This window comes from Salvelinus alpinus, chromosome 2 (assembly GCF_045679555.1).
Source record: "Salvelinus alpinus chromosome 2, SLU_Salpinus.1, whole genome shotgun sequence".
Taxonomy (NCBI): Eukaryota; Metazoa; Chordata; class Actinopteri; order Salmoniformes; family Salmonidae; genus Salvelinus; species Salvelinus alpinus.
In genome coordinates this window covers 110,255,993-110,279,398 of record NC_092087.1, presented here as the reverse complement: position 1 = coordinate 110,279,398, position 23,406 = coordinate 110,255,993, and the positions used below count along the sequence as shown (strand labels likewise).

The following is a 23,406-nucleotide window of genomic DNA, read 5'->3' as shown; positions in this document are numbered from 1 at the left end:
GAGACCATGTGAGGTTATGACAGAGCCAAGTGACTTGGTGTATAGCGAGAATAGGAGAGGGCCTAGAACAGAGCCCTGGGGGACACCAGTGGTGAGAGCACGTGGTGAGGAGACAGATTCTCGCCACGCCACCTGGTAGGAGCGACCTGTCAGGTAGGACGCAATCCAAGCGTGGGCCGCGCCGGAGATGCCCAACTCGGAGAGGGTGGAGAGGAGGATCTGATGGTTCACAGTATCGAAGGCAGCCGATAGGTCTAGGAGGATGAGAGCAGAGGAGAGAGAGTTAGCTTTAGCAGTGCGGAGCGCCTCCGTGATACAGAGAAGAGCAGTCTCAGTTGAATGACTAGTCTTGAAACCTGACTGATTTGGATCAAGAAGGTCATTCTGAGAGAGATAGCGGGAGAGCTGGCCAAGGACGGCACGTTCGAGAGTTTTGGAGAGAAAAGAAAGAAGGGATACTGGTCTGTAGTTGTTGACATCGGAGGGATCGAGTGTAGGTTTTTTCAGCAGGGGTGCAACTCTCGCTCTCTTGAAGACGGAAGGGACGTAGCCAGCGGTCAAGGATGAGTTGATGAGCGAGGTGAGGTAAGGGAGAAGGTCTCCGGAAATGGTCTGGAGAAGAGAGGAGGGGATAGGGTCAAGCGGGCAGGTTGTTGGGCGGCCGGCCGTCACAAGACGCGAGATTTCATCTGGAGAGAGAGGGGAGAAAGAGGTCAGAGCACAGGGTAGGGCAGTGTGAGCAGAACCAGCGGTGTCGTTTGACTTAGCAAACGAGGATCGGATGTCGTCGACCTTCTTTTCAAAATGGTTGACGAAGTCATCTGCAGAGAGGGAGGAGGGGGGAGGAGGGGGAGGAGGATTCAGGAGGGAGGAGAAGGTGGCAAAGAGCTTCCTAGGGTTAGAGGCAGATGCTTGGAATTTAGAGTGGTAGAAAGTGGCTTTAGCAGCAGAGACAGAAGAGGAAAATGTAGAGAGGAGGGAGTGAAAGGATGCCAGGTCCGCAGGGAGGCGAGTTTTCCTCCATTTCCGCTCGGCTGCCCGGAGCCCTGTTCTGTGAGCTCGCAATGAGTCGTCGAGCCACGGAGCAGGAGGGGAGGACCGAGCCGGCCTGGAGGATAGGGGACATAGAGAGTCAAAGGATGCAGAAAGGGAGGAGAGGAGGGTTGAGGAGGCAGAATCAGGAGATAGGTTGGAGAAGGTTTGAGCAGAGGGAAGAGATGATAGGATGGAAGAGGAGAGAGTAGCGGGGGAGAGAGAGCGAAGGTTGGGACGGCGCGATACCATCCGAGTAGGGGCAGTGTGGGAAGTGATGGATGAGAGCGAGAGGGAAAAGGATACAAGGTAGTGGTCGGAGACTTGGAGGGGAGTTGCAATGAGGTTAGTGGAAGAACAGCATCTAGTAAAGATGAGGTCAAGCGTATTGCCTGCCTTGTGAGTAGGGGGGGAAGGTGAGAGGGTGAGGTCAAAAGAGGAGAGGAGTGGAAAGAAGGAGGCAGAGAGGAATGAGTCAAAGGTAGACGTGGGGAGGTTAAAGTCACCCAGAACTGTGAGAGGTGAGCCGTCCTCAGGAAAGGAGCTTATCAGGGCATCAAGCTCATTGATGAACTCTCCAAGGGAACCTGGAGGGCGATAAATGATAAGGATGTTAAGCTTGAAAGGGCTGGTAACTGTGACAGCATGGAATTCAAAGGAGGCGATAGACAGATGGGTAAGGGGAGAAAGGGAGAAAGACCACTTGGGAGAGATGAGGATCCCGGTGCCGCCACCCCGCTGACCAGAAGCTCTCGGGGTGTGCGAGAACACGTGGGCAGACGAGGAGAGAGCAGTAGGAGTAGCAGTGTTATCTGTGGTGATCCATGTTTCCGTCAGTGCCAAGAAGTCGAGGGACTGGAGGGAAGCATAGGCTGAGATGAACTCTGCCTTGTTGGCCGCAGATCGGCAGTTCCAGAGGCTGCCGGAGACCTGGGACTCCACGTGGGTGGTGCGCGCTGGGACCACCAGGTTAGGGTGGCCGCGGCCACGCGGTGTGAAGCGTTTGTATGGTCTGTGCAGAGAGGAGAGAACAGGGATAGACAGACACATAGTTGACAGGCTACAGAAGAGGCTACGCTAATGCAAAGGAGATTGGAATGACAAGTGAACTACACGTCTCGAATGTTCAGAAAGTTAAGCTTGCGTTGCAGAAATCTTATTGACCAAAATTATTAAAATGATACAGTACTGCGGAAGTGGGCTAGCTAGCAGTGGCTGCGTTGTTGACTTTGTTTGAGAGTGTCGCTGGCTAGGTAACCTCGGTAGCTAGCTATGTAACCTCGGTAACTGGCTCGTTAATTAGTATAAACTACACAATTGTCTTAGATACAAGGACAGCAAAGACAACTATGTAGCTAGCTAACACTACACTAATCAATCGTTCCGTTGATCCGTTGAATGTAATAGTTTCTACAGTGTTGCTATTCGGTGGCTAGCTGGCTAGCGAGCAGTGTTGACTACGTTACGTTACGTTAAAAGGACGAAAAATAGCTGGCTAGCTAACCGAATTAGTCTAAACTACGCAGTTATCTTAGAAACAAAGACAGCAAAGACAACTATGTAGCTAGCTAACACTACACTAATCGAGTCGTTCCGTTGAATGTAATAGTTACTACAGTGTTGCTGTTCGGTGGCTAGCTGGCTAGGTAGCAGTGTTGACTACGTTACGTTAAAAGTTACGTTAAAAGAACGAAGAATAGCTGGCTAGCTACGCAATTATCTTTGATACAAAGACGGCTAAGTAGCTAGCTAAGATTAAACAAATCAAACCGTTGTACTGTAATGAAATGAAATGAGAATGTGAAAATGTGATACTACCTGAGGAGCGAAGCGGAATGCGACCGGTTTAGCTTCCGGAATAGACTTTATAACTTTATGACGTCATAACATTCCCAGACAGCCAACTTTCTAACTCCTCCCATAACTTTATGACATCATAACATTCCCAGAAGGATTATTGAGTCATTGTTAGTTTTACACTGAAGACATGACTCTGCCGTTGTGCTGTAGAATTTGTGAATTTTGTCTCTTGTATAATAAGGGACTATCATTTGTCCCACATCACAGGCCACAGACTTTGATGCAGTTAAAGACTTCCAAAAGTGTTTCTGCAGTTTAAGATCAACTGAGTTTTTTTTAATGGTGTTTCTCCCTGTGCACCAGCCAATGTAAATCCTTTGAACGAAAGACAAGTTACCAGACAGGACATATTGCTAATGATCTTCCCATTAATAACCTGAATGACAATTAACTTGTCGGCGGTGGTGGTGATGACGTCCTACTCGATGACGTCGTCCATCAGGATTCACAAAAAAAAGAAGACGCTCTGGATTGATCACTGGAGTCAAATGTGAAGGAGGAGGTTGATCATCAGGAGTCAAATGTGAAGGAGGAGGTTGATCATCAGGAGTCAGATGTGAAGGAGGAGGTTGATCATCAGGAGTCAGATGTGAAGGAGGAGAATGATCATTAGTGAACCTCTAGGATTGTGGCTGGGCTGGCGTTTCCAATTCCAGCTTGGTCATATATTTTGATACATTGAATGTTGATATTGTGAATCTATGTTATATATTTGTACCTCCTGTTTCATGAAGTGATGTCACTAAGTACTGGCCCTATATATACAATGCATTCGGAAAGCATTCAGACCCCTTCACCTTTCCCACATTTTGTGACGTTACAGCCTTATTCTAAAATGGATTAAATATTTTTTCCCCTCATCAATCTACACAATACCCAATAATGGCATCATAATACCCCATAAGACATCACATTGCCCCATAATGACATCACAATATCCCATAATGACAAAGCAAAAACAGGTAAATAAATGAAAAAATTAGATTTTCTTTAAAAAACAATGACATTTCGAAGTAACCCCAAACTTTTCAATGGTAGTGTACATCTACATGATATATTGTTACACCATGTAGGAGCAGTACAGACCAAGTCTGTTCATTATATACATGTACATGATGTATTGTTACACCATGTAGGAGCAGTATAGACCTACAGTAGCTTACTTATTTAGATGTAGTATGACTTAATGAAACTGCCTTAAATGTGCTGTAGTTAACATTTTTTATTCGCACTAATCAACACATTCCTGTCTTTTTATGTCTCAATATAATGGTATTATTTAATTACATCCATTTAAAATAATCTTTGTCTGAAAATAAAATATATATAATATAATATAAAATATATAAAATATGATCCTCAACTGCGTTTCCCCTCCAGTCAGCTGACGGCGATGTGCGTCTTTCAGGCGACGCTGCCAGCGTGACGTATAATCTAGTGGACGGTTCTTCATAAACAGCTTGTCAACCACCTCGGTAGCTTGCTTGCCAACACAGCCGAAAGATTCAAGCTATTTATACGCTTTCGGTGTATATTACCTACTGTGTTTTCAACACACTTCTGTCGTATCTACTTGTTAACCTATTTAATATTACGTTATTTTGTATTAGTCAGCTATAGTAGCTGGCTGGTTAAGTTAGCACTAGCCTAGTCGCTAATGATAGATAGCTAGCTAACATCCCCGACCATGAGGTCAGTAAGCTTCTCCCCTCCTGTTAAAGAAGAGGCGGTCTGCTGGACGGAGAAAGAAGCTCTGGGGCTGAACATTGTCGTGAAAGAGGAGAAGGAAGAAGAGGATGTCACAGTAAAACAAGAAGTAGAGGATGAGGCTGTTACAGTGAAAGAAGAAGAGAAAGACGTTACAGTGAAAGAAGAGGAAGACGCGTTCAGAGTGAAAGGGGAGGATGTAGTTTTTGGAGTGAAGAAGGAAGGGGAGATTACTGTCACATTGAAAGATGAAGAGGAGGAGATCGGAGATCTGATTAACACCAGTAAGTACCGCCTTAAATTTGTTTTTAACTTTGAATATTCGTAGTTGGCTCGTCAATACCTCTTCAACGGAGGGCCCAGGATGATGACTGATATGTCTAGAATCAGACGACGTAGAGAGTAAGCTACCCCTTGTTTTCTCTGTTCCGTTTCCAAAAAGTTACTTAACATATATATTTGAGAAGGGTCTATCTGCTGCCCGCAGACTGGGGGGCACGGCACGTAGTGATTTTCATGTAGTGATGTTTTACTACACACCGTGCCCCCCAATAGTGCCATGTGAGAGTTGGGTTGGCTACACCAAAGATTATGGATATACTGACAAGATGTCTCTCCGCCCTCACAAGTGGAGTCGTTGTCCACAAAGCGGCACTGCGGGTTGTCTAGCTCCCGCCTACCCTTTCTTTGTATTGGTGGATACATCTTATTATTGTAATCTATTGTTTATGTTCAAGGGTTGTTGTCGTCTACCGCCTGTATTCAATGGAGAGAGATGCTAAGCTACTAGCATGAATATGCACCGCCTGTATTCAATGGAGAGAGATGCTAAGCTATTAGCATGAATATGCATAGCGATCTGGAGACAAATCCTATCGTGTTTTTATCAAAGTTGTCGGTATGTCACATGTCCAGATAAAGAACAAATTCTTATTTTCAATGACGGCCTAGGACCAGTTGGTTAACTGCCTGTTCAGGGGCAGAACGACAGATTTGTACCTTGTCAGCTCGGGGATTTGAACTTGCAACCTTTCGGTTACTAGTCCAACGCTCTAACCACTAGGCTACCCTGCCGCCCCATAATGCCATCACAATACCCCATAATGCCATCACAATACCCCATAATGCCATCACAATACCCCATAATGCCATCACAATACCCCATAAAACATTAGTCCATACTGCTGTAACCCATAGTAACACATTGGATAACATTCACAACATGGAACAACAGTAACCATAGTAACACATTGGATAACATTCACAACATGGAACAACAGTAACCATAGTAACACATTGGATAACATTCACAACATGGAACAACAGTAACCATAGTAACACATTGGATAACATTCACAACATGGAACAACAGTAACCATAGTAACACATTGGATAACATTCACAACAGTGAACAACAGTAACCATAGTAACACATTGGATAACATTCACAACATGGAACAACAGTAACCATAATAACACATTGGATAACATTCACAACATGGAACAACAGTAACCATGGTAACGTATTGGATAACATTCACAACATGGAACAACAGTAACCATAGTAACACATTGGATAACATTCACAACAGGAACAACAGTAACCATAGTAACACATTGGATAACATTCACAACATGGAACAACAGTAACCATAGTAACACATTGGATAACATTCACAACATGGAACAACAGTAACCATAGTAACACATTGGATAACATTCACAACATGGAACAACAGTAACCATAGTAACATTGTTTCCCCCAGAACATCTAAAGGAAGTTTGTTCTGAAGTGTCTGTCTGATATCTAAGAGATGTAAAAAATTATATCTATATTTTTTACATTGTCTTTAACACCCTTTTTTGTCACTTAAATCTTTCCACATTTTGTTACGTTACAGCCTTATTCTACAATGGATTAAATAACTAAAAATCCTCATCAGTCTACACACAATACCCCGTAATGACAAAGAGAAAATAGGTTTGGAGATTTTTTTTTACATTTATTAAAAATAAAAAACAGAAATACCTTATTTACGTAAGTATTCAGACCCTTTGCTGTGAGACTTGAAATTGACCTCAGGTGCATCCTGTTTCCAATGATCATCGTTGAGATGTTTCTACAACTTGTTTGGAGTCCACCTGTGGTAAATTAAATTGATTGGACATGATTTGGAAAGGCGCGCACCTGTCTGGCTACCACAGCGTTCTGAAGCGATACGCCATCCCATCTGGTTTGCGCTTAGTGGGACTATCATTTGTTTTTCAACAGGACAATGACCCAACACACCTCCAGGCTGTGTAAGAGTTATTTGACCAAGAAGGAGAGTGATGGAGTGCTGCATCAGATGACCTGGCCTTCACAATCACCTGACCTCAACCCAATTGAGATGGTTTGGGATGAGTTGGACCACAGAGTGAAGGAAAAGCAGCTAAAAAGTGCTCAGCATATGTGGGAACTCCTTCAAGACTGTTGGAAAAGCATTCCAGGTGAAGCTGGTTGAGAGAATGCCAAGAGTGTGCAAAGCTGTCATCAAGCTACTTTGAAAAATCTAAAATATATTTTGAATTGTTTACCACTTTTTGTTGGTTACTACATGATTCCATGTGTTCATAGTTTTGATTTCTTCACGATTATTCTACAATGTAGAAAATGGTAAAACAAATATTTATAACCCTTGAATGACTAGGTGTGTCCACTCGTTTGACTGGTACTGTATATCTCATGAATGTTTTTACATTCAGTTACATGAAGTCACTTTATTACCACTTCTTCCATAGTCAAACATGTAAGGAAAGATTTTTTTAAATCAAAAGGGATGCTGTCAAATTTATTGAATTCAAATGGATTTACCCAGCCTACAAAGCACTACAACCACTCTGTGATGACCAGTTCTGCTCTTTTATTGAGGGATCTAGTCTAGATTAAACTTCATAGGAAGACAGTTTTATCATGTGGAGGTTTCATTTAGATCTCTGTTTAACGACATACTCTGTGTGTCTTTGCAAGGAGAGAAACCAGACTCTCACTCTGACAGCGGGAAGAGTCCTTCAGGGGAACCAGACCCAGAGACGCCCAGACCAGCGAGACAACACCACTGCTCCCACTGTGAAAATAGTTTTTGCTGGTTAGGGAACCTAAAACTGCATGAGAGGACACACACAGGAGGAAATCCTTTTCAATGCTCCCAGTGTGGAAAGAGTTTTGCCGTGTTCACTAACCTGAAAAGGCACAAGAGAATACACACAGGAGAAAAGCGTTCCCACTGTTCCCACTGTGAAATGAGTTTTAATCAGGATGGGGACCTGAAAGCTCATGAGAGGAAACACACAGGAGAAAAGCCTTACCAATGTTCCCAGTGTGAAAAGAGTTTTACCATGTTAACTAACCTGAAAAGGCATGAGAGAATACACACATGAGAAAACCATTTTCTGCTCCCAGTGTAAAAATAGATTTTCATAAATGGCGGACCTTAAAGCTCATGAGAGGATACAGAGGAGAAAAGCCTTTCCAATGCTCCCAGTCTGGAAAGGGTTTTACCTGGTCAAGTAGCCTGAAGGAGCATTAGAGGATAAACACGGTAAAAGTCCTACCACTGCTTTCTGTGTGGAAGAACATTCAGAGATCCTGAAATAACATGAGAGAATAGAAAGGCTGTATTCTGACTTATATTTTTGACTGAGAATTTGTGTTTTTGTTTGTGCCACATGAAATCATATTGTGTGTGATTACACCTGCCTATATAATGTCCCACAGTTGACAATGCATGTCAGAGCAAACACCAAGCAATGAGGTCGAATAAATTGTCCTTAGAGCTCCGAGACAGGATTGTGTCGAGGCACAGATCTGGGGAATGGTACCAAAAAATGTCTGCAACATTGAAAGTCCCCAAGAACACAGTGGCCACCATCCTCAAAATGGGCACATTTATAGGCCTACATTTGTGTGCAGGCCAGGTAGACTAGTCCTACTTCTATATGTGTAACCAGGTAGACTAGTTCTACTTCTACATGCGTAATCAGGTATGCGTCCTTTCTCTTATTGACAGGAGGGTTTCAAGGTGGAGCTTCCAGCGAGACGTGAATTTAATAGTATGTTGTACCTAGTTTCCCTCCTCCAGGGAACAGTAGTTATAGTCATAACGTTACGCTTGCCATATGATGAACTTCAACTTAAATACTGGATATTGCTGTCGGACAGTTTTTTTGTATTCTGAAATGAACTCGAACTATGTATCATTTAGTGGCTCCTTATGTTACGCTGGAAAACAGTTTTCATGGGCACAGAAATACTAAATCATTTCAGAGTTTGCTAAATCCAATGGTTTTTAACTGATTCATCTTGTAATCCAAGATGGCGTAGCATTAAGACGTGTTTGTTGTTGTAAATGTTATATTTTTTTGTATATATTGCAATATATTTCAATCTTTTTAAATTTTTTACTTACGTATACCTTCCGGCAACCCGCCTCACCCAATGTGATACGGATCTGCTATTTTTTAGACCTTATAGCTAGAACCTCCATCCGAAGCTAACCAGCTAATTAGCTACTAGCTATTTAGTCATTGTTAGCCACTGCTACGGCCTTTACCTTTTTAGCTCAGACACCAGCCTCTTCACTAACACGACTAGAAGCCACTACATCACCGGATTCCTGCCGTAAGCTCTGTACCTTTGCACCGGATTGGCTATAGTGGCTGACGCCCTTGTCCCGAAGCTAGCACCAGTTAGCCTCGAGCCAGGTGCATCTCCCGGCTAGCAAACAAAATTACTCCAGCTACAATACCTCTTTTGCCAGTTGGCCTGAGCCCTTTGTCGACACAGAGCCCCGCCGATCCATCACGACTGGTCTGCCAACGCAATTCCGTCAGATATGCCCTCAACCGGCCTTTGACAGACGTCAGTGACACCTTGTCCCGAAGCTAGCACCAGTTAGCCTCGAGCCAGGGCCGGCTCCCGGCTAGCATAGTGACGACTAGCTAAAGGCTTCCCTGGTTCATATATTGCTGTTCACTGGACCCTATGATCACTTTGCTACATAGCTGATGCCTGCTGGACTGTTCATTAATCACGGTACTCTATTTTGTTTATCTGTCGGCCCCAGCCTCGAACTCAGGCCCTGTGTGTAGTTAACTTCTTATGGCTGCAGGGGCAGTATTGAGTAGCTTGGATGAAAGGTGCACAGTGGTGCCCAGAGTAAACATCCTGCTCCTATGTCATAGTTGCTAATATATGCATATTATTATTAGTATTGGATAGAAAACACTCTGAAGGTTCTAAAACTGTTTGAATTATGTCTGTGAGTAAAACAGAACTCATATGGCAGGCAAAAACCTGAGAAGTTCCACTTCCTGTTTGGATTTTTTTCTGGGGGTGCCAGATTTTCAACCAAGCTCTCATTGAAATTACAGCGAGATATTGATTCGTTTTCCCTTCCTACGGCTTCCACTAGATGTCAACAGTCAACAACTTTGTCTGATGACTCTAATGTGAAGGGGGGCCGAAGGAGACAGGAATTAGTCATCACCGCCATGAGGTGACCACACATTGAAGAGGCGCGTTCACGTGAGAGGGAGCTCCGTTCCATCGGTCAATTGAAGTCAATGTAATTCTCCGGTTGGAACGTTATTCAGATGTATATTAACAACATTCTAACGATTGATTCAGTACATCGCTTGACATGTTTCTACTGACTAACGGAACTTTTGGACATTTCGTCACGTTATAGGGACGCGCTTTGTGACTTTGGTTAGGGCGTTTGGTAAACAATTCCAAAGTAGCTAATTGAACATAAATAACAGACATTTGAGAACAAATCAAGCATTTATTGTGGGATTCCTAGGACTGCATTCTGATGAATTCATCAAAGGTAAGGAAACATTTATCATGTATTTTCTGGTTTCTGTTGAGTCCAACATGGCGGCTAATTTGGCTATTGTTCTGAGCTCCGTAATTTGGCTATTGTTCTGAGCTTGGCTATTGTTCTGAGCTATTATTGCATAGTTTATTTTTCCGTAAAGTTTTTTTGAAATCTGACACAGCAGTTGCATTAAGGAGAGGTATAACTATTTCTGTTGAAACGATGTGGCTATGCAAAATCACTTGATGTTTTTGCAACTAGTGAATCTAACGCGCCAATGTAAACTCAGATTTTTTTTATATGAACTTTATCAAACAAAACATGCATGTATTGTGTAACATGAAGTCCTATGAGTGTCATCTGATGAAGATAATCAAAGGTTAGTGATTCATTTTATCTCTATTTCTGCTTTTTGTGAAAGCTATCTTTCGCTGGAAAAATGGCTGTGCTTAATGTGGTTTTGTGGTGACCTAACAATCGTTTGTAGTGCTTTCGCTGAAAAGCATATTTTTAAAATCGGACACTTTTGGTGGGATTAACAACAAGATTACCTTTAAAATGATATAAGACACATGAATGTCTGAGGAATTTTAATTATGAGATTTCTGTTGTTTGAATTTGGCGCCCTGCACTATCATTGGCTGTTGTCATATCATCCCGGTAGCGGGATTGCAGCCATAAAAGGTTAACTGACCCTCTCTGCCCGTTCATCGCCATTTTACCTGTTGTTGTTGTCTTACCCGTTGTTGTCTTAGCTAGCTCTCCCAATCAACACCTGTAATTGCTTTATGCCTCGCTTTATTTCTCTCTAATGTCAATATGCCTTGTATACTGTTGTTTAGGGTAGTTATTATTGTTTTGTTTTACTGCGGAGCCCCTAGTCCCACTCAACATGCCCCAGGGAACTCTTTTGTCCCACCTCCCACACATGCGGTGACCTCACCTAGCATAACTGGTGCCTCCAGAGATCCAACCTCTCTTATCGTCATTCAATGCCTACGTTTATCTCCACTGTACCCGCACACTACCATACCCCTGTCTGTACATTATGCCTTGAATCTATCCTACCACGGCCAGAAATCTGCACCTTTTATTCTCTGTTCCCAACGCACTAGACGACCAGTTCTGACAGCCTTTAGCCGTAACCTCATCCTACTCCTCTGTTCCTCGGGTGACGTAGAGGTTAAACCAGGCCCTGTGTGTCCCCAGGCGCTCTCATTTGTTGACTTCTGTAACCATAAAAGCCTTGGTTTCATGCATGTTAACAGCAGAAGCCTCCTCCCTAAGTTTGTTTTACTCACTGCTTTAGCACACTCCAACAACCTTGATGTCCTTGCCGTGTCTGAATCCTGGCTTTGGAAGGCCACCAAAAAGTCTGATATTTCCATCCCCATCTACAACATTTTCCATCAAGATAGAACTGTCAAAAAGAGAGTTGCAATCTACTGCAGAGATGACCTAATCTGGGATATGCTTAACACCCCGGCCTTCCTACAATCCAAGCTAGATGCCCTCAATCTCACACAAATTATCAAGGAACCCACCAGGTACAACCTTAAATCCGTAAACATGGGCACCCTAATAGATATCCTGAGCAACTTGCCCTCCAAATACACCTCTGCTGTTTTCAATCAGGATCTCAGCGATCACTGCCTCATTGCCTGCATCCGTTATGGGTCCGCGGTCAAACGACCACCCCTCATCACTGTCATACGCTCCCTAAAACACTTCTGCAAGCAGGCCTTTCTTATCGACCTGGCCCGGATATCCTGGAAGGATATTGACCTCATCCCGTCAGTAGGGGATGCCTAGTTGTTCTTTAATTGTAATTTACTCACCACCTTAAATAAGCATGCCCCTTTAAAAAAATGTAGACCTAAGAACAGATATAGCCCTTGGCTCACTCCAGACCTGACTGCCCTCGACCAGCACAAAAACATCCTGTGGCGTACTGCACTAACAGCTCCCCATCCCCCGCAGCTACTTCCCCAAGCCTCCCTAGCTTCTCCTTCACCCAAATCCAGATAGCTGATGTTCTGAAAGAGTTGCAAAACCTGGGCCTTTACAAATCAGCTGGGCTAGACAATCTGGACCCTCTCTTTCTAAAATTATCCTCTGCCATTGTGGCAACCCCTATTACTAGTCTGTTCAACCTCTCTTTCGTATCGTCCGAGATTACTAAAGATTGGAACGCTTCCGCGGTCATCCCCCTCTTCAAAGGGGGTTACACTCTAGACCCAAACTGTTACAGACCTATATCCATCCTGCCCTGCCTTTCAAAAGTCTTCGAAAGCCAAGTTAATAGGGATAGGGGGCGACATTTTCACTTTTGGATGAATTGGTGCCCAAATTACACAGCCTCGTACCCTGTCCTAGATCATATGATATGAATATGATTATTACTATTGGATAGAAAACACTCTGAAGTTTCTAAAACTGTTTGAATTATATCTGTGAGTAAAACAGAACTCACATGGCAGGCAAACTTCCAAACAGGAAGTGAAAATTCTGAAATGGGTCGCTTTGAAAGGCATCGCCTATTCAAATGCCTTATATTTATGGATCTGTATGCACTTCATACGCCTTCCACTAGATGTCAACAGGCAGTAGAACGTGTAATGAAGCATCTAGCCTGATGTGGGACCGAATGAGAGCCTTTGGAGTGACAGGTCAGGCATATTGCCAGTTCTTGGCCACGCACATTGGGCATGTCATGTCCTTGTCTGCAATGAGTTATATAGACATGAAGAAATGCTCCGTCTGGGACGTTATTGGATATACACTGCTCAAAAAAATAAAGGGGACACTTACGTTTGTTTATCCCAAGTGTATGTAACTCTGTTGTTTTTTTGTCGCACTGCTTTGCTTTGTCTTGGCCAGGTCGCAGTTGTAAATGAGAACTTGTTCTCGACTGGCCTACCTGGTTAAATAAAGGTGAAATACAAAGAAATCTTAACTTTATTAGCAACACCCAAATGTATACTGTCATTAACGCGGTTCTTCAATAATTACACATAATTCTTAATACTGTAGCAAACATTTATATTAAGCAGGACATTCAAACGAGCCTTACAATTATAATCCAAAGTAGTGTGAAATGTACTCATAATCAACCTGGAAATAGAGGTTACTCCCCTGAGTTTTCCCCCATTCAGAATACATTGTGAAAAACTAAAAGCTTTGCTCACCATTTTTGCTCCAGGCAGATATACTACATCCATAACTTGTGGTTTCCTCATTAGCAGATATACTACATCCATTACTATCGGTTTCCTCATTACCAGATATACTACATCCTCATTAGCAGGGAGGTGTTTCTGCAATCAAATTGTGTGCGCATCGCCCTCGTGCCACAATTTTATTAAACACAGAAAGGGGCCTATATTGGAGACCAAAAGTCATCTGGCACACTGCTTAGAGTTTCAACAACATGAATAACTTATTTCTAGTCTACAATCATCGATGTTACTACTAAAATATGACTATTCTTGCTCATTTTAAGACAATTGTCAAATAATTTTAACATTCATTACAGACGTCAATTGTTGTACAACATCATGGCTACGCTGTTGGCATCACCTTTTACAGTGGATTTCCACTGTTGTGGGCCTTTAATCATCTGACTTTGTTGTTCACACAGGAGAGAGACGGGACTATCGTGGATCCTCTGGGGAGCCTCAACAACCTCATGATGCTGACGAGGCAGAGAAGAGTCTCTCCAGATCAGAACGCCTCAATAATCACCTGCAGAGATCCACAGGGAAGAGAACTCACTGCTGCTCTGACTGTGGGAAGAGATTCACCTCATCAGGCATTAAAATGCATCAGAGAACACACACAGGAGAGAGATCTTATAGCTGTGATCAATGTGGGAAGAGTTTTACTACATCTAGCAATCTGACTATACACCAGAGAATACACACAGGAGAGAAACCTTATAGCTGTGGTCATTGTGGGAAGAGTTTTACTACATCTAGCAATCTGACATTACACCAGAGAACACACACAGGAGAGAAACCTTATAGCTGTGATCAATGTGGGAAGAGTTTTACTACATCTAGCAATCTGACATTACACCAGAGAATACACACAGGAGATAAACCTTATAGCTGTGGTCAATGTGGGAAGAGTTTTACTGCATCTGGCTCTCTGACATTGCACCAGAGAATACACACAGGAGAGAAACCTAATAGCTGTGGTCAATGTGGGAAGAGTTTTTGTCAATCTAGTGATCTGACAGTGCACCAGAGAACACACACAGGAGAGAAACCTTATAGCTGTGGTCAATGTGGGAAGAGTTTTACTACTTCTGGCTATCTGACATTACACCAGAGAACACACACAGGAGCGAAACCTTATAGTTGTGGTCAATGCGGGAAGAGTTTTACTACTTCTGGCTATCTGACTTTACACCAGAGAACACACACAGGAGAGAAACCTCATAGCTGTGATCAATGTGGGAAGAGTTTTACTTCATCTAGCAATCTGACTATACACCAGAGAATACACACAGGAGAGAAACCTTATAGTTGTGATCAATGTGGGAAGAGTTTTTGTCAATCTAGTGAACTGACAGTGCACCAGAGAACACACACAGGAGATAAACCTTATAGCTGTGATCAATGTGGGAAGAATTTTAGTCAATCTAGCAATCTGACATTACACCAGAGAACACACACAGGAGAGAAACCTTATAGCTGTGATCAATGTGGGAAGAGTTTTACTAGATCTAGCTATCTGACAGTGCACCAGAGAACACACTCAGGAGAGAAATCGTATAGCTGTGACCAGAGGTAATCTGATAAAAGATCTCTGACTAAACATCAGAAAATACATGGAGTTGTTTCTTGATATCAATGAAATAATGTCACAATGTAGAATGTTTTAACCTTGTAGTAGGAGTATTTTAATGATGTCATAATGTAGAACCCTAAATGTTTGTCCCCTGTTCTATTGATTTCAACATGAAATGGATATTAGCCTCAGGGGGAAAATCCAGGCTCTGAATTGAAAGAGTACTATTTATGAGATTTAGTAAGTACACATTATTCCCAGATTCTGTGTGGTTTTTGAGCTGCTAGTTTTAACAGGACGTGCAACCTCATCTCCCTCCTGTCACATAAATGATTTTAGCATGATATCGATTAGTTTTGACAAATAAGTGTTGCGTTCCTTTGTTTAGCGACCCCTACATTTAAATGCATTCCAACATCACGTACAACCTGATTTCCCCCCTAATTGATATCAGTGATTTATTGCTACTTGTCAAAACAGCGTTTCTGGAAATATGATTATTGTGGCAGATGTTTGTGTAAATAGCACATGTTATGTTTAGGTTTTCAATTTATCCCAAACTGTTTCTGCATATTGGTTATTGATTTGGACATGTTAAAACTGTGTTTTGACATTGAAGCTATTCCACCGAGCACAATGTAATTGAAAAGTCGTTGAAAATAAGACTATGCAATCAAATATTTTTTTTATTTTTTTTTATTATACCATGCCTTACCATTAAGTGAATTATTGACAATACATATTATCAAAGGGGTGTACATTTGGTTTTGGTAATTCATGTTTACAATTCATGTAACTTTTAGTAATCATAATTATTTATGCAATCAACTGACAATTTTCGGGTATAAATATATTGACATTGTTGCCCTTCTTTTAGAATAGCAGGGTTCATTCTCAGATGTGCCAACCCAAATGTACTAGAGCATGACATTGGGGACTGGGCCCCGATCCAACAACATGCCTATCGAGTGATCCTTGAAAAGAGAGAGAAGCTCCGCAGTGAGGTGGAAAGTTAGTACGGATATTGCAGGAGTTTCCTCTTGAAATCAGACACGTCCGTGGTAAGGACAACTTGGTTGCTGATTGTCTCAAGGGGGGCAGTCAAAAAGATTTGTGTTTTGCGTTTAGCCAGTGAGTTGCCATGGATCACAATTTATTTTGACTGCACGGTTTTCCGTATTGGAGATGAGTTTTGTTTGGGCTCGTTCCAAGGGGACGAGAGTTCTAGAAGCTAGTCAGTTTTAGGAAGACGAGAGTTCTAGAAGCTTGTGAGTTTTAGGAAGACGAGAGTTCTAGAAGGGAAAAAATAATAGTTTAGGAATCTATAGAAAGAAAAAGGAGAAAATATACGATATTATTATACGTTGTGTTTATTATTAATTAGAAATGTTTTTTTTTTGTTTTTAATTGTTGACAGCCAGTAGACACCATGTTTATATTGGTGAAGCATTGTAGTTGATTATAATGTGAAATGGAAGTTGTTTTCTGTTGGTGGTGAGCAAACTTGTCCAACAAAAATATAGGATATATTAAGGGGGAAGGTGTTACAGGCTTTGGTTTTTCCATTTATGTTTTGAGGTTGGACTTTAGAGCGTATTGCTCCTTAGCACGTCTAGCTCGTTAGCACGTAGGACGCACTGATAAGTGTCACCTCGTTAGTCAGTATGTGTTACACCTGTGCTGGCTTGTCCATCTCGTTAGTGGGAAGGTGTTTCACCTGAGCTGGTCCAGGTTCTATTTAAGAGTGTCTGGCCCAGTGCTCCAGTTGTCTTGATAGATGTGGAGAGTCAACACCTTTAGTTGCTCCACTTTTTTGGTTTGCTTCCTGTCTTTAAGTTTATTGTGGGCTTTTATTTAGTTTTCCTCTTCTTGGGCAGATTTAGTGGGTCTCATGGTGGGTGTCTTTTAGGTCCCAGTTGTTGGTACTAGTCAACTTTCATTGGACACCCCATAGTGACTTTCAGAGCCCATCCTAAAAAACAAGCTTATATTTTTGGACTGGATATTTTAATATTTTAATCAATGGCATTTCCTTAGGATGCTCATTAGTCTTTAAGTTGGTATTATTGTTTTTTTATCCTCTTATGTTTGTGTACTAAATATTCGTGTTTATTTTCATTGTTTTTTCCTGAGAAGCCATTGTGTTGCATGTCTGAAATGTGCTGTATAAATAAAGCTTGATTTGATTTGAACATATTGCAAAACAAATTAACCCAATGACTGACCAATCAACAGACTGATGGTCCATCTTAGTATGAAAAACAGTATCACTTTTCCAGCCTGCTGAAGCTGTGGTGGAGTGGTAAACACCACCCCCGGCTCTACCAGGGGCTTGAGGTGGTCTCCCACAGCTCTGCTGGTGGAGTGGTAAACACCACCCCCGGCTCTACCAGGGGCTTGAGGTGGTCTCCCACAGCTCTGCTGGTGGAGTGGTAAACACCACCCCCGGCTCTACCATGGGCTTGAGGTGGTCTCCCACAGCTCTGCTGGTGGAGTGGTAAACACCACCCCCGGCTCTACCAGGGGCTTGAGGTGGTCTCCCACAGCTCTGCTGGTGGAGTGGTAAACACCACCCCCGGCTCTACCAGGGGCTTGAGGTGGTCTCCCACAGCTCTGCTGGTGGAGTGGTAAACACCACCCCCGGCTCTACCAGGGGCTTGAGGTGGTCTCCCACAGCTCTGCTGGTGGAGTGGTAAACACTACCCCCGGCTCTACCAGGGGCTTGAGGTGGTCTCCCACAGCTCTGCTGGTGGAGTGGTAAACACCACCCCCGGCTCTACCAGGGGCTTGAGGTGGTCTCCCACAGCTCTGATGGTGGAATGGTAAACACTACCCCCGGCTCTACCAGGGGCTTGAGGTGGTCTCCCACAGCTCTGATGGTGGAGTGGTCATGTTCTGTGGCCTTGCTGTTCCATTTCTTGACTGCCCCTGCAACACAGAAACACATTTAGTCATATTATATAAAACACTCAAAGTAATGGATATGGAGCATCTACAGCCTCAGTTACACCTGGCACCTAAATGTGACTTCTGTCATCTGATCACTCCAAGCTGCATTAGGTTCAGATCTACCAGGATGGGCCTTTGACATAGTCTGGATGCAGTCAGGCCACTGAATATGCATAAGTAATGTAAAGAGATGGGGTGTTTCCAACAGTAGTATCTAACTAAATGCTTGTGTTCATAGCTCCATCAGTGGTGTAATATCTAACTTAATGCTTGTGTTTCTAGCTCCAACAGTACAGTAGTATCTAACTAAATGCTTGTGTTCCTAGCTCCAACAGTGCAGTAATATCTAACTAAATGCTTGTGTTCATAGCTCCATCAGTGGTGTAATATCTAACTTAATGCTTGTGTTTCTAGCTCCAACAGTACAGTAGTATCTAACTAAATGCTTGTGTTCCTAGCTCCAACAGTGCAGTAATATCTAACTAAATGCTTGTGTTTCTAGCTCCAACAGTGCAGTAATATCTAACTAAATGCTTGTGTTCATAGCTCCAACAGTGCAGTAATATCTAACTAAATGCTTGTGTTCCTAGCTCCAACAGTGCAGTAAAAGCTAACGTAATGCTTGTGTTCCTAGCTCCAACAGTGCAGTAATATCTAAATTAATGCTTGTGTTTCTAGCTCCAACAGTGCAGTAATATCTAACTCAATGCTTGTGTTCCTAGCTCCAACAGTGCAGTAATATCTAACTCAATGCTTGTGTTCCTAGCTCACAACAAATACCTAATACACACAAATCTAAGTAAAGGAATAAGAATATATAAAAATATGGACGAGTGATGTCAGAGGGGCATAGACTAAGATACAGTAGAATAGGATAGAATACAGTATATACATATGAGATGAGTAATACATAGACTAAGATACAGTAGAATAGGATAGAATATAGTATATACATATGAGATGAGTAATACATAGACTAAGATACAGTAGAATAGGATAGAATACAGTATATACATATGAGATGAGTAATACATAGACTAAGATACAGTAGAATAGGATAGAATACAGTATATACATATGAGATGAGTAATACATAGACTAAGATACAGTAGAATAGGATAGAATACAGTATATACATATGAGATGAGTAATGCCAGATATGTAAACATGCAGGAGATCCACGAAGGAAAGACAGTGATGGTGCTCAGTGATGTTGTTGTAAATGGTGGGGGAACAACTAATTTCAGCATTTTTAAAATAATTTTACCCCCGTTTTTTCTCCACAATTTCGATATTCTTCCTCCAGTGCTGTTGGCTGGTCGTCATTGACCTTGCGTAGGCTTAAACACGGGTATACACTGATATTTAAGGCCATTTTGGGTAAAATGCCATTTTATCTCTGTTCTTTTTTCGTCAGGTCGGTAAATAAATATCAATTACGGTCCCATTCTCATTTGCTTCTAAACAAAAATTAGATCAGGTCCAATAGTTACTCCGTGGTCCTGGAATTCTCTCCTGAACATTTTAAATGTGATGATCTGGTTTCGTTGTTGGAGCTTAAACACTTGATCGATGTATAGAAGAGTGAAATTGTTTTTAGGGCAGCTGTTTTTAGTCAAGACGTTCGTGTTTTTAACGTAACATTTTATTGTTGTACTGTGTGTGTGTGTGTGTTTATAGCTTTGTTTAATGTTGTGTATGTAAGTTGTTTTGTCTGAAACGTTGTTCCCCCTGCTGCTACTAGACCAGGTCTCTTTTGGAAAAGAGATGTTATCTCAATGAGAAAAACCTGTATAAATAAAGGTAAAATAAAAAATACAAATATTGAATATATCTATATGTTATATAATAATAATATAATATATATCGAAGGTCGAGTCATGCGTCCTCTGACCAGCCAAACATGACCAGCCAAACTGCGCTTCTTAACAGCTACCCGCTTAACCCGGAAGATGCACCAATATGTCGGAGGAAACACTGGTCACCTGACGGCCGAGGTCAGCCTGCAGGCGCCATAAGGATCCCCCCCCCCCCCCGGCCAAACCCTCCCCTAACCTGGGCAACGCTTGGCCTATAGTGTGCTGCCCTACGGGACTCCCGATCACAGCAGGTTGTGGTACAGCCCGGGATCGAACCTGGGTCTGTAGTGATGCCTCTAGCCCTTCGATAAAGTACCTTCGACCGCTGCACTACTCGGGTATAACTTTTTTTAACCAATTCTGATGGTTGTTAAAAGTGGGAGTTTGACATTATTACCGTTATATCAACACTCCCAACACCCCCAACTATCAATCTCTTTGGCACCGTAGACATCAAGTCAGTTGACAATAATGTTTACGTTGCATTCCATGTTTGAAAGGTCATTTTCATTGAAGACAATCAAAGTTAACATTCCATAAAATTTAAATTCAAGGCTGAGGCTCAAATAGTCGCCTGTCCCTTTTAATAGCCGGGCAATGGCACACATTATAGCAAATACCTTTTGGGTCTAAATTAAAGGAGCTACAATTATAGTTTAATTACATGTTTTAAATAAAATGTCCATAATATCTGCATTAATAGTGGAATGATAGTGTTTCACAATATTTCTAACCATAAAAATATATTCTCTGTCTTCTATTGTGTTGTTGACTGAATGTTTGTTTATGTGTAACTCTTTGTTGTTGTTTTTGTCTCACTGCTTTGCTTTATCTTGGCCAGGTCGCAGTTGTAAATGAGAACTTGTTCTCAACTGGCCGACCTGGTTAAATAAAGGAGAAATAAATAACACATAATAATACATAATAATGTAGGAGCAGTATAGACCTAGTCTGTTCATTATATACATCTACATGATGTATTGTTACACCATGTAGGAGCAGTATAGACCTAGTCTGTTCATTATATACATCTACATGATGTATTGTTACACCATGTAGGAGCAGTATAGACCTAGTCTGTTCATTATATACATCTACATGATGTATTGTTACACCATGTAGGAGCAGTATAGACCTAGTCTGTTCATTATATACATCTATATGATGTATTGTTACACCATGTAGGAGCAGTATAGACCTAGTCTGTTCATTATATACATCTACATGATGTATTGTTACACCATGTAGGAGCAGTATAGACCTAGTCTTTTCATTATATACATCTACATGATGTATTGTTACACCATGTAGGAGCAGTATAGACCTAGTCTGTTCATTATATACATCTACATGATGTATTGTTACACCATGTAGGAGCAGTATAGACCTAGTCTGTTCATTATATACATCTACATGATGTATTGTTACACCATGTAGGAGCAGTATAGACATAGTCTGTTCATTATATACATCTACATGATGTATTGTTACACCATGTAGGAGCAGTATAGACCTAGTCTGTTCATTATATACATCTATATGATGTTTTGTTACACCATGTAGGAGCAGTATAGACCTACAGTAGCTTGCTACTTATTTAGATTTAGTTTGACTTAATGAAACTGCCTTAAATGTGCTGTAGTAAACAGTTTTTATTCACACTAATCAATCAACACATTCAGGTCTTTGTATGTCTCAATATAATAGTATTATTTAATTAAATCCATTTAAAATAATCTTTGTCTGAAAATAAAATATGATCCTCAACTGCGTTTCCCCTCCAGTCAGCAGACGGCGATGTGCGTCTTTCAGGCGACGCTGCCAGCGTGACGTATAATCTAGTGGACGGTTCTTCAGAAACAGCTCGTCAACCACCTCGGTAGCTTGCTCGCCAACACAGCCGAAAGATTCAAGCTATTTATACGCTTTCGGTGTATATTAGCTTCTGTGTTTTCGACACACTTAGGTCGTATCTACTAGTTAACCTATTTAATTTTACGTTATTTTGTATTAGTCAGCTATAGTAGCTGGCTGGTTAAGTTAGCACTAGGCTAGTCGCTAATGATAGCTAGCTAGCTAACATCCCCGACCATGAGCTCCCTAAACTTCTCCCCTCCTGTTAAAGAAGAGACAGTCTGCTGGACGGAGAAAGAAGCTCTGGGGCTGAACATTGTCGTGAAAGAGGAGAAGGAAGAAGAGGATGTCACAGTAAAACAAGAAGTAGAGAGTGAGGCTGTTACAGTGAAAGAAGAAGAGAAAGACGTTACAGTGAAAGAAGAGCAAGACGCGTTCAGAGTGAAAGAGGAGGAAGATGTTACAGTAAAAGAAGAGGAGGAAGAGAAAGGGGATGATGCAGTTTTTGGAGTGAAGAAGGAAGGGGAGATTACTGTCACATTGAAAGATGAAGAGGAGGAGATAGGAGATCTGATTAACACCAGTAAGTACCGCCTTAAATGTGTTTTTAACTTTGAATATTCAGAGTTGGCTCGTCAATACCTCTTCAACAGAGGGCCCTGGGATGATGACTGATATGTCTAGAATCAGACGACGTAGAGAACAAGCTACCCCTTGTTTTCTCCGTTCCGTTTCCAAAAAGTGACTTAACATTTATATTTGAGAAGGGTCTATTTGCTGACCGCAGACTGGGGGGCACGGCATGTAGTGATTTTACTACTGGCATGACCCTGAGAGATACAACCTACTGTGGCCTACTGGCATGACCTAGAGAGTTACAACCTACTGTAGCCTACTGGCATGACCTAGAGAGTTACAACCTACTGTAGCCTACTGGCATGCCCTAGAGAGTTACAACCTACTGTAACCTACTGACCTAGAAAGCTAAATTTATAAAATTCCTGGAATGTAAATGATTTTTTTCAAGTAATAATGATAATTTGTATCTTCCTATCCACATGTGGAATCACTCTCCTTTGTCGTCCTCTCTACACCAATAACAGACAACTACTGTGGGACTCCCAATCACGTCCAGATGTGATACAGCCTGGATTCGAACCAGGGACTGGAGTGACACCTCTTGCACTGAGATGCAGTGGCTTAGACCGCTGCATCCGTGTGTGTGTTAACTATTAGAATGCTGTACTAGAATGCTTAAAAGGCCTCTAAAATTTAAAATACCGGTTATCGGTATCGTTTTTTGGGGCATGGAAAATATTAGATATCGGTATTAGCCAAAAATGTAATATCGGTGCATCCCTTTATTCTAAAATGTTTCACAATACCCCATAATGCCAAAGCAAAAACAGGTTTAGGTTTTTTGCAAATGTATTGAAACTATTCCCCAGGATAACAAGTCTCAGAGTAATGTACGATCCCAGGATAACTCG

The 23,406-nt window shown here is 41.9% G+C and overlaps 2 protein-coding genes across 3 annotated transcripts; both read left to right on the top strand.

The window, feature by feature from the left end:
- Positions 1-4,318: 4,318 nt before the first annotated feature.
- LOC139548552 (zinc finger protein ZFP2-like) lies at positions 4,319-17,446 on the top strand. The gene is made up of 2 exons (XM_071358278.1): positions 4,319-4,883; positions 14,101-17,446. The coding sequence occupies exons 1-2, from the start codon at positions 4,580-4,582 to the stop codon at positions 15,255-15,257; spliced, it is 1,461 nt and encodes a 486-aa protein (XP_071214379.1). The 5' UTR covers positions 4,319-4,579; the 3' UTR covers positions 15,258-17,446.
- LOC139550255 (chemotaxis regulatory protein ChePep-like) lies at positions 16,734-23,194 on the top strand. Of its 2 annotated transcripts, none has more exons than XM_071361033.1 (3): positions 16,734-16,795; positions 21,946-22,499; positions 23,020-23,194. In XM_071361033.1, exons 2-3 carry the CDS (start codon positions 22,154-22,156, stop codon positions 23,055-23,057), a joined length of 384 nt encoding a protein of 127 aa, XP_071217134.1. In that variant the 5' UTR covers positions 16,734-16,795; positions 21,946-22,153; the 3' UTR covers positions 23,058-23,194. The 2 variants fall into 2 exon arrangements, with proteins under 2 accessions (XP_071217134.1, XP_071217124.1); XM_071361023.1 differs by having other exon boundaries at positions 21,847-22,499.
- The last annotated feature ends 212 nt before the right edge of the window (positions 23,195-23,406 follow it).

Bases quoted from the DNA above. Each gene is read 5' to 3' on its own strand.
- LOC139550255 (XM_071361033.1), top strand. From the start codon at position 22,154: ATGAGCTCCCTAAACTTCTCCCCTCCTGTTAAAGAAGAGACAGTCTGC. The intron at 22,500-23,019 runs GTAAGTACCGCC...CACCAATAACAG, and splicing joins AGGAGATCTGATTAACACCA to ACAACTACTGTGGGACTCCC.
- LOC139548552 (XM_071358278.1), top strand. From the start codon at position 4,580: ATGAGGTCAGTAAGCTTCTCCCCTCCTGTTAAAGAAGAGGCGGTCTGC. The intron at 4,884-14,100 runs GTAAGTACCGCC...TTGTTCACACAG, and splicing joins CGGAGATCTGATTAACACCA to GAGAGAGACGGGACTATCGT.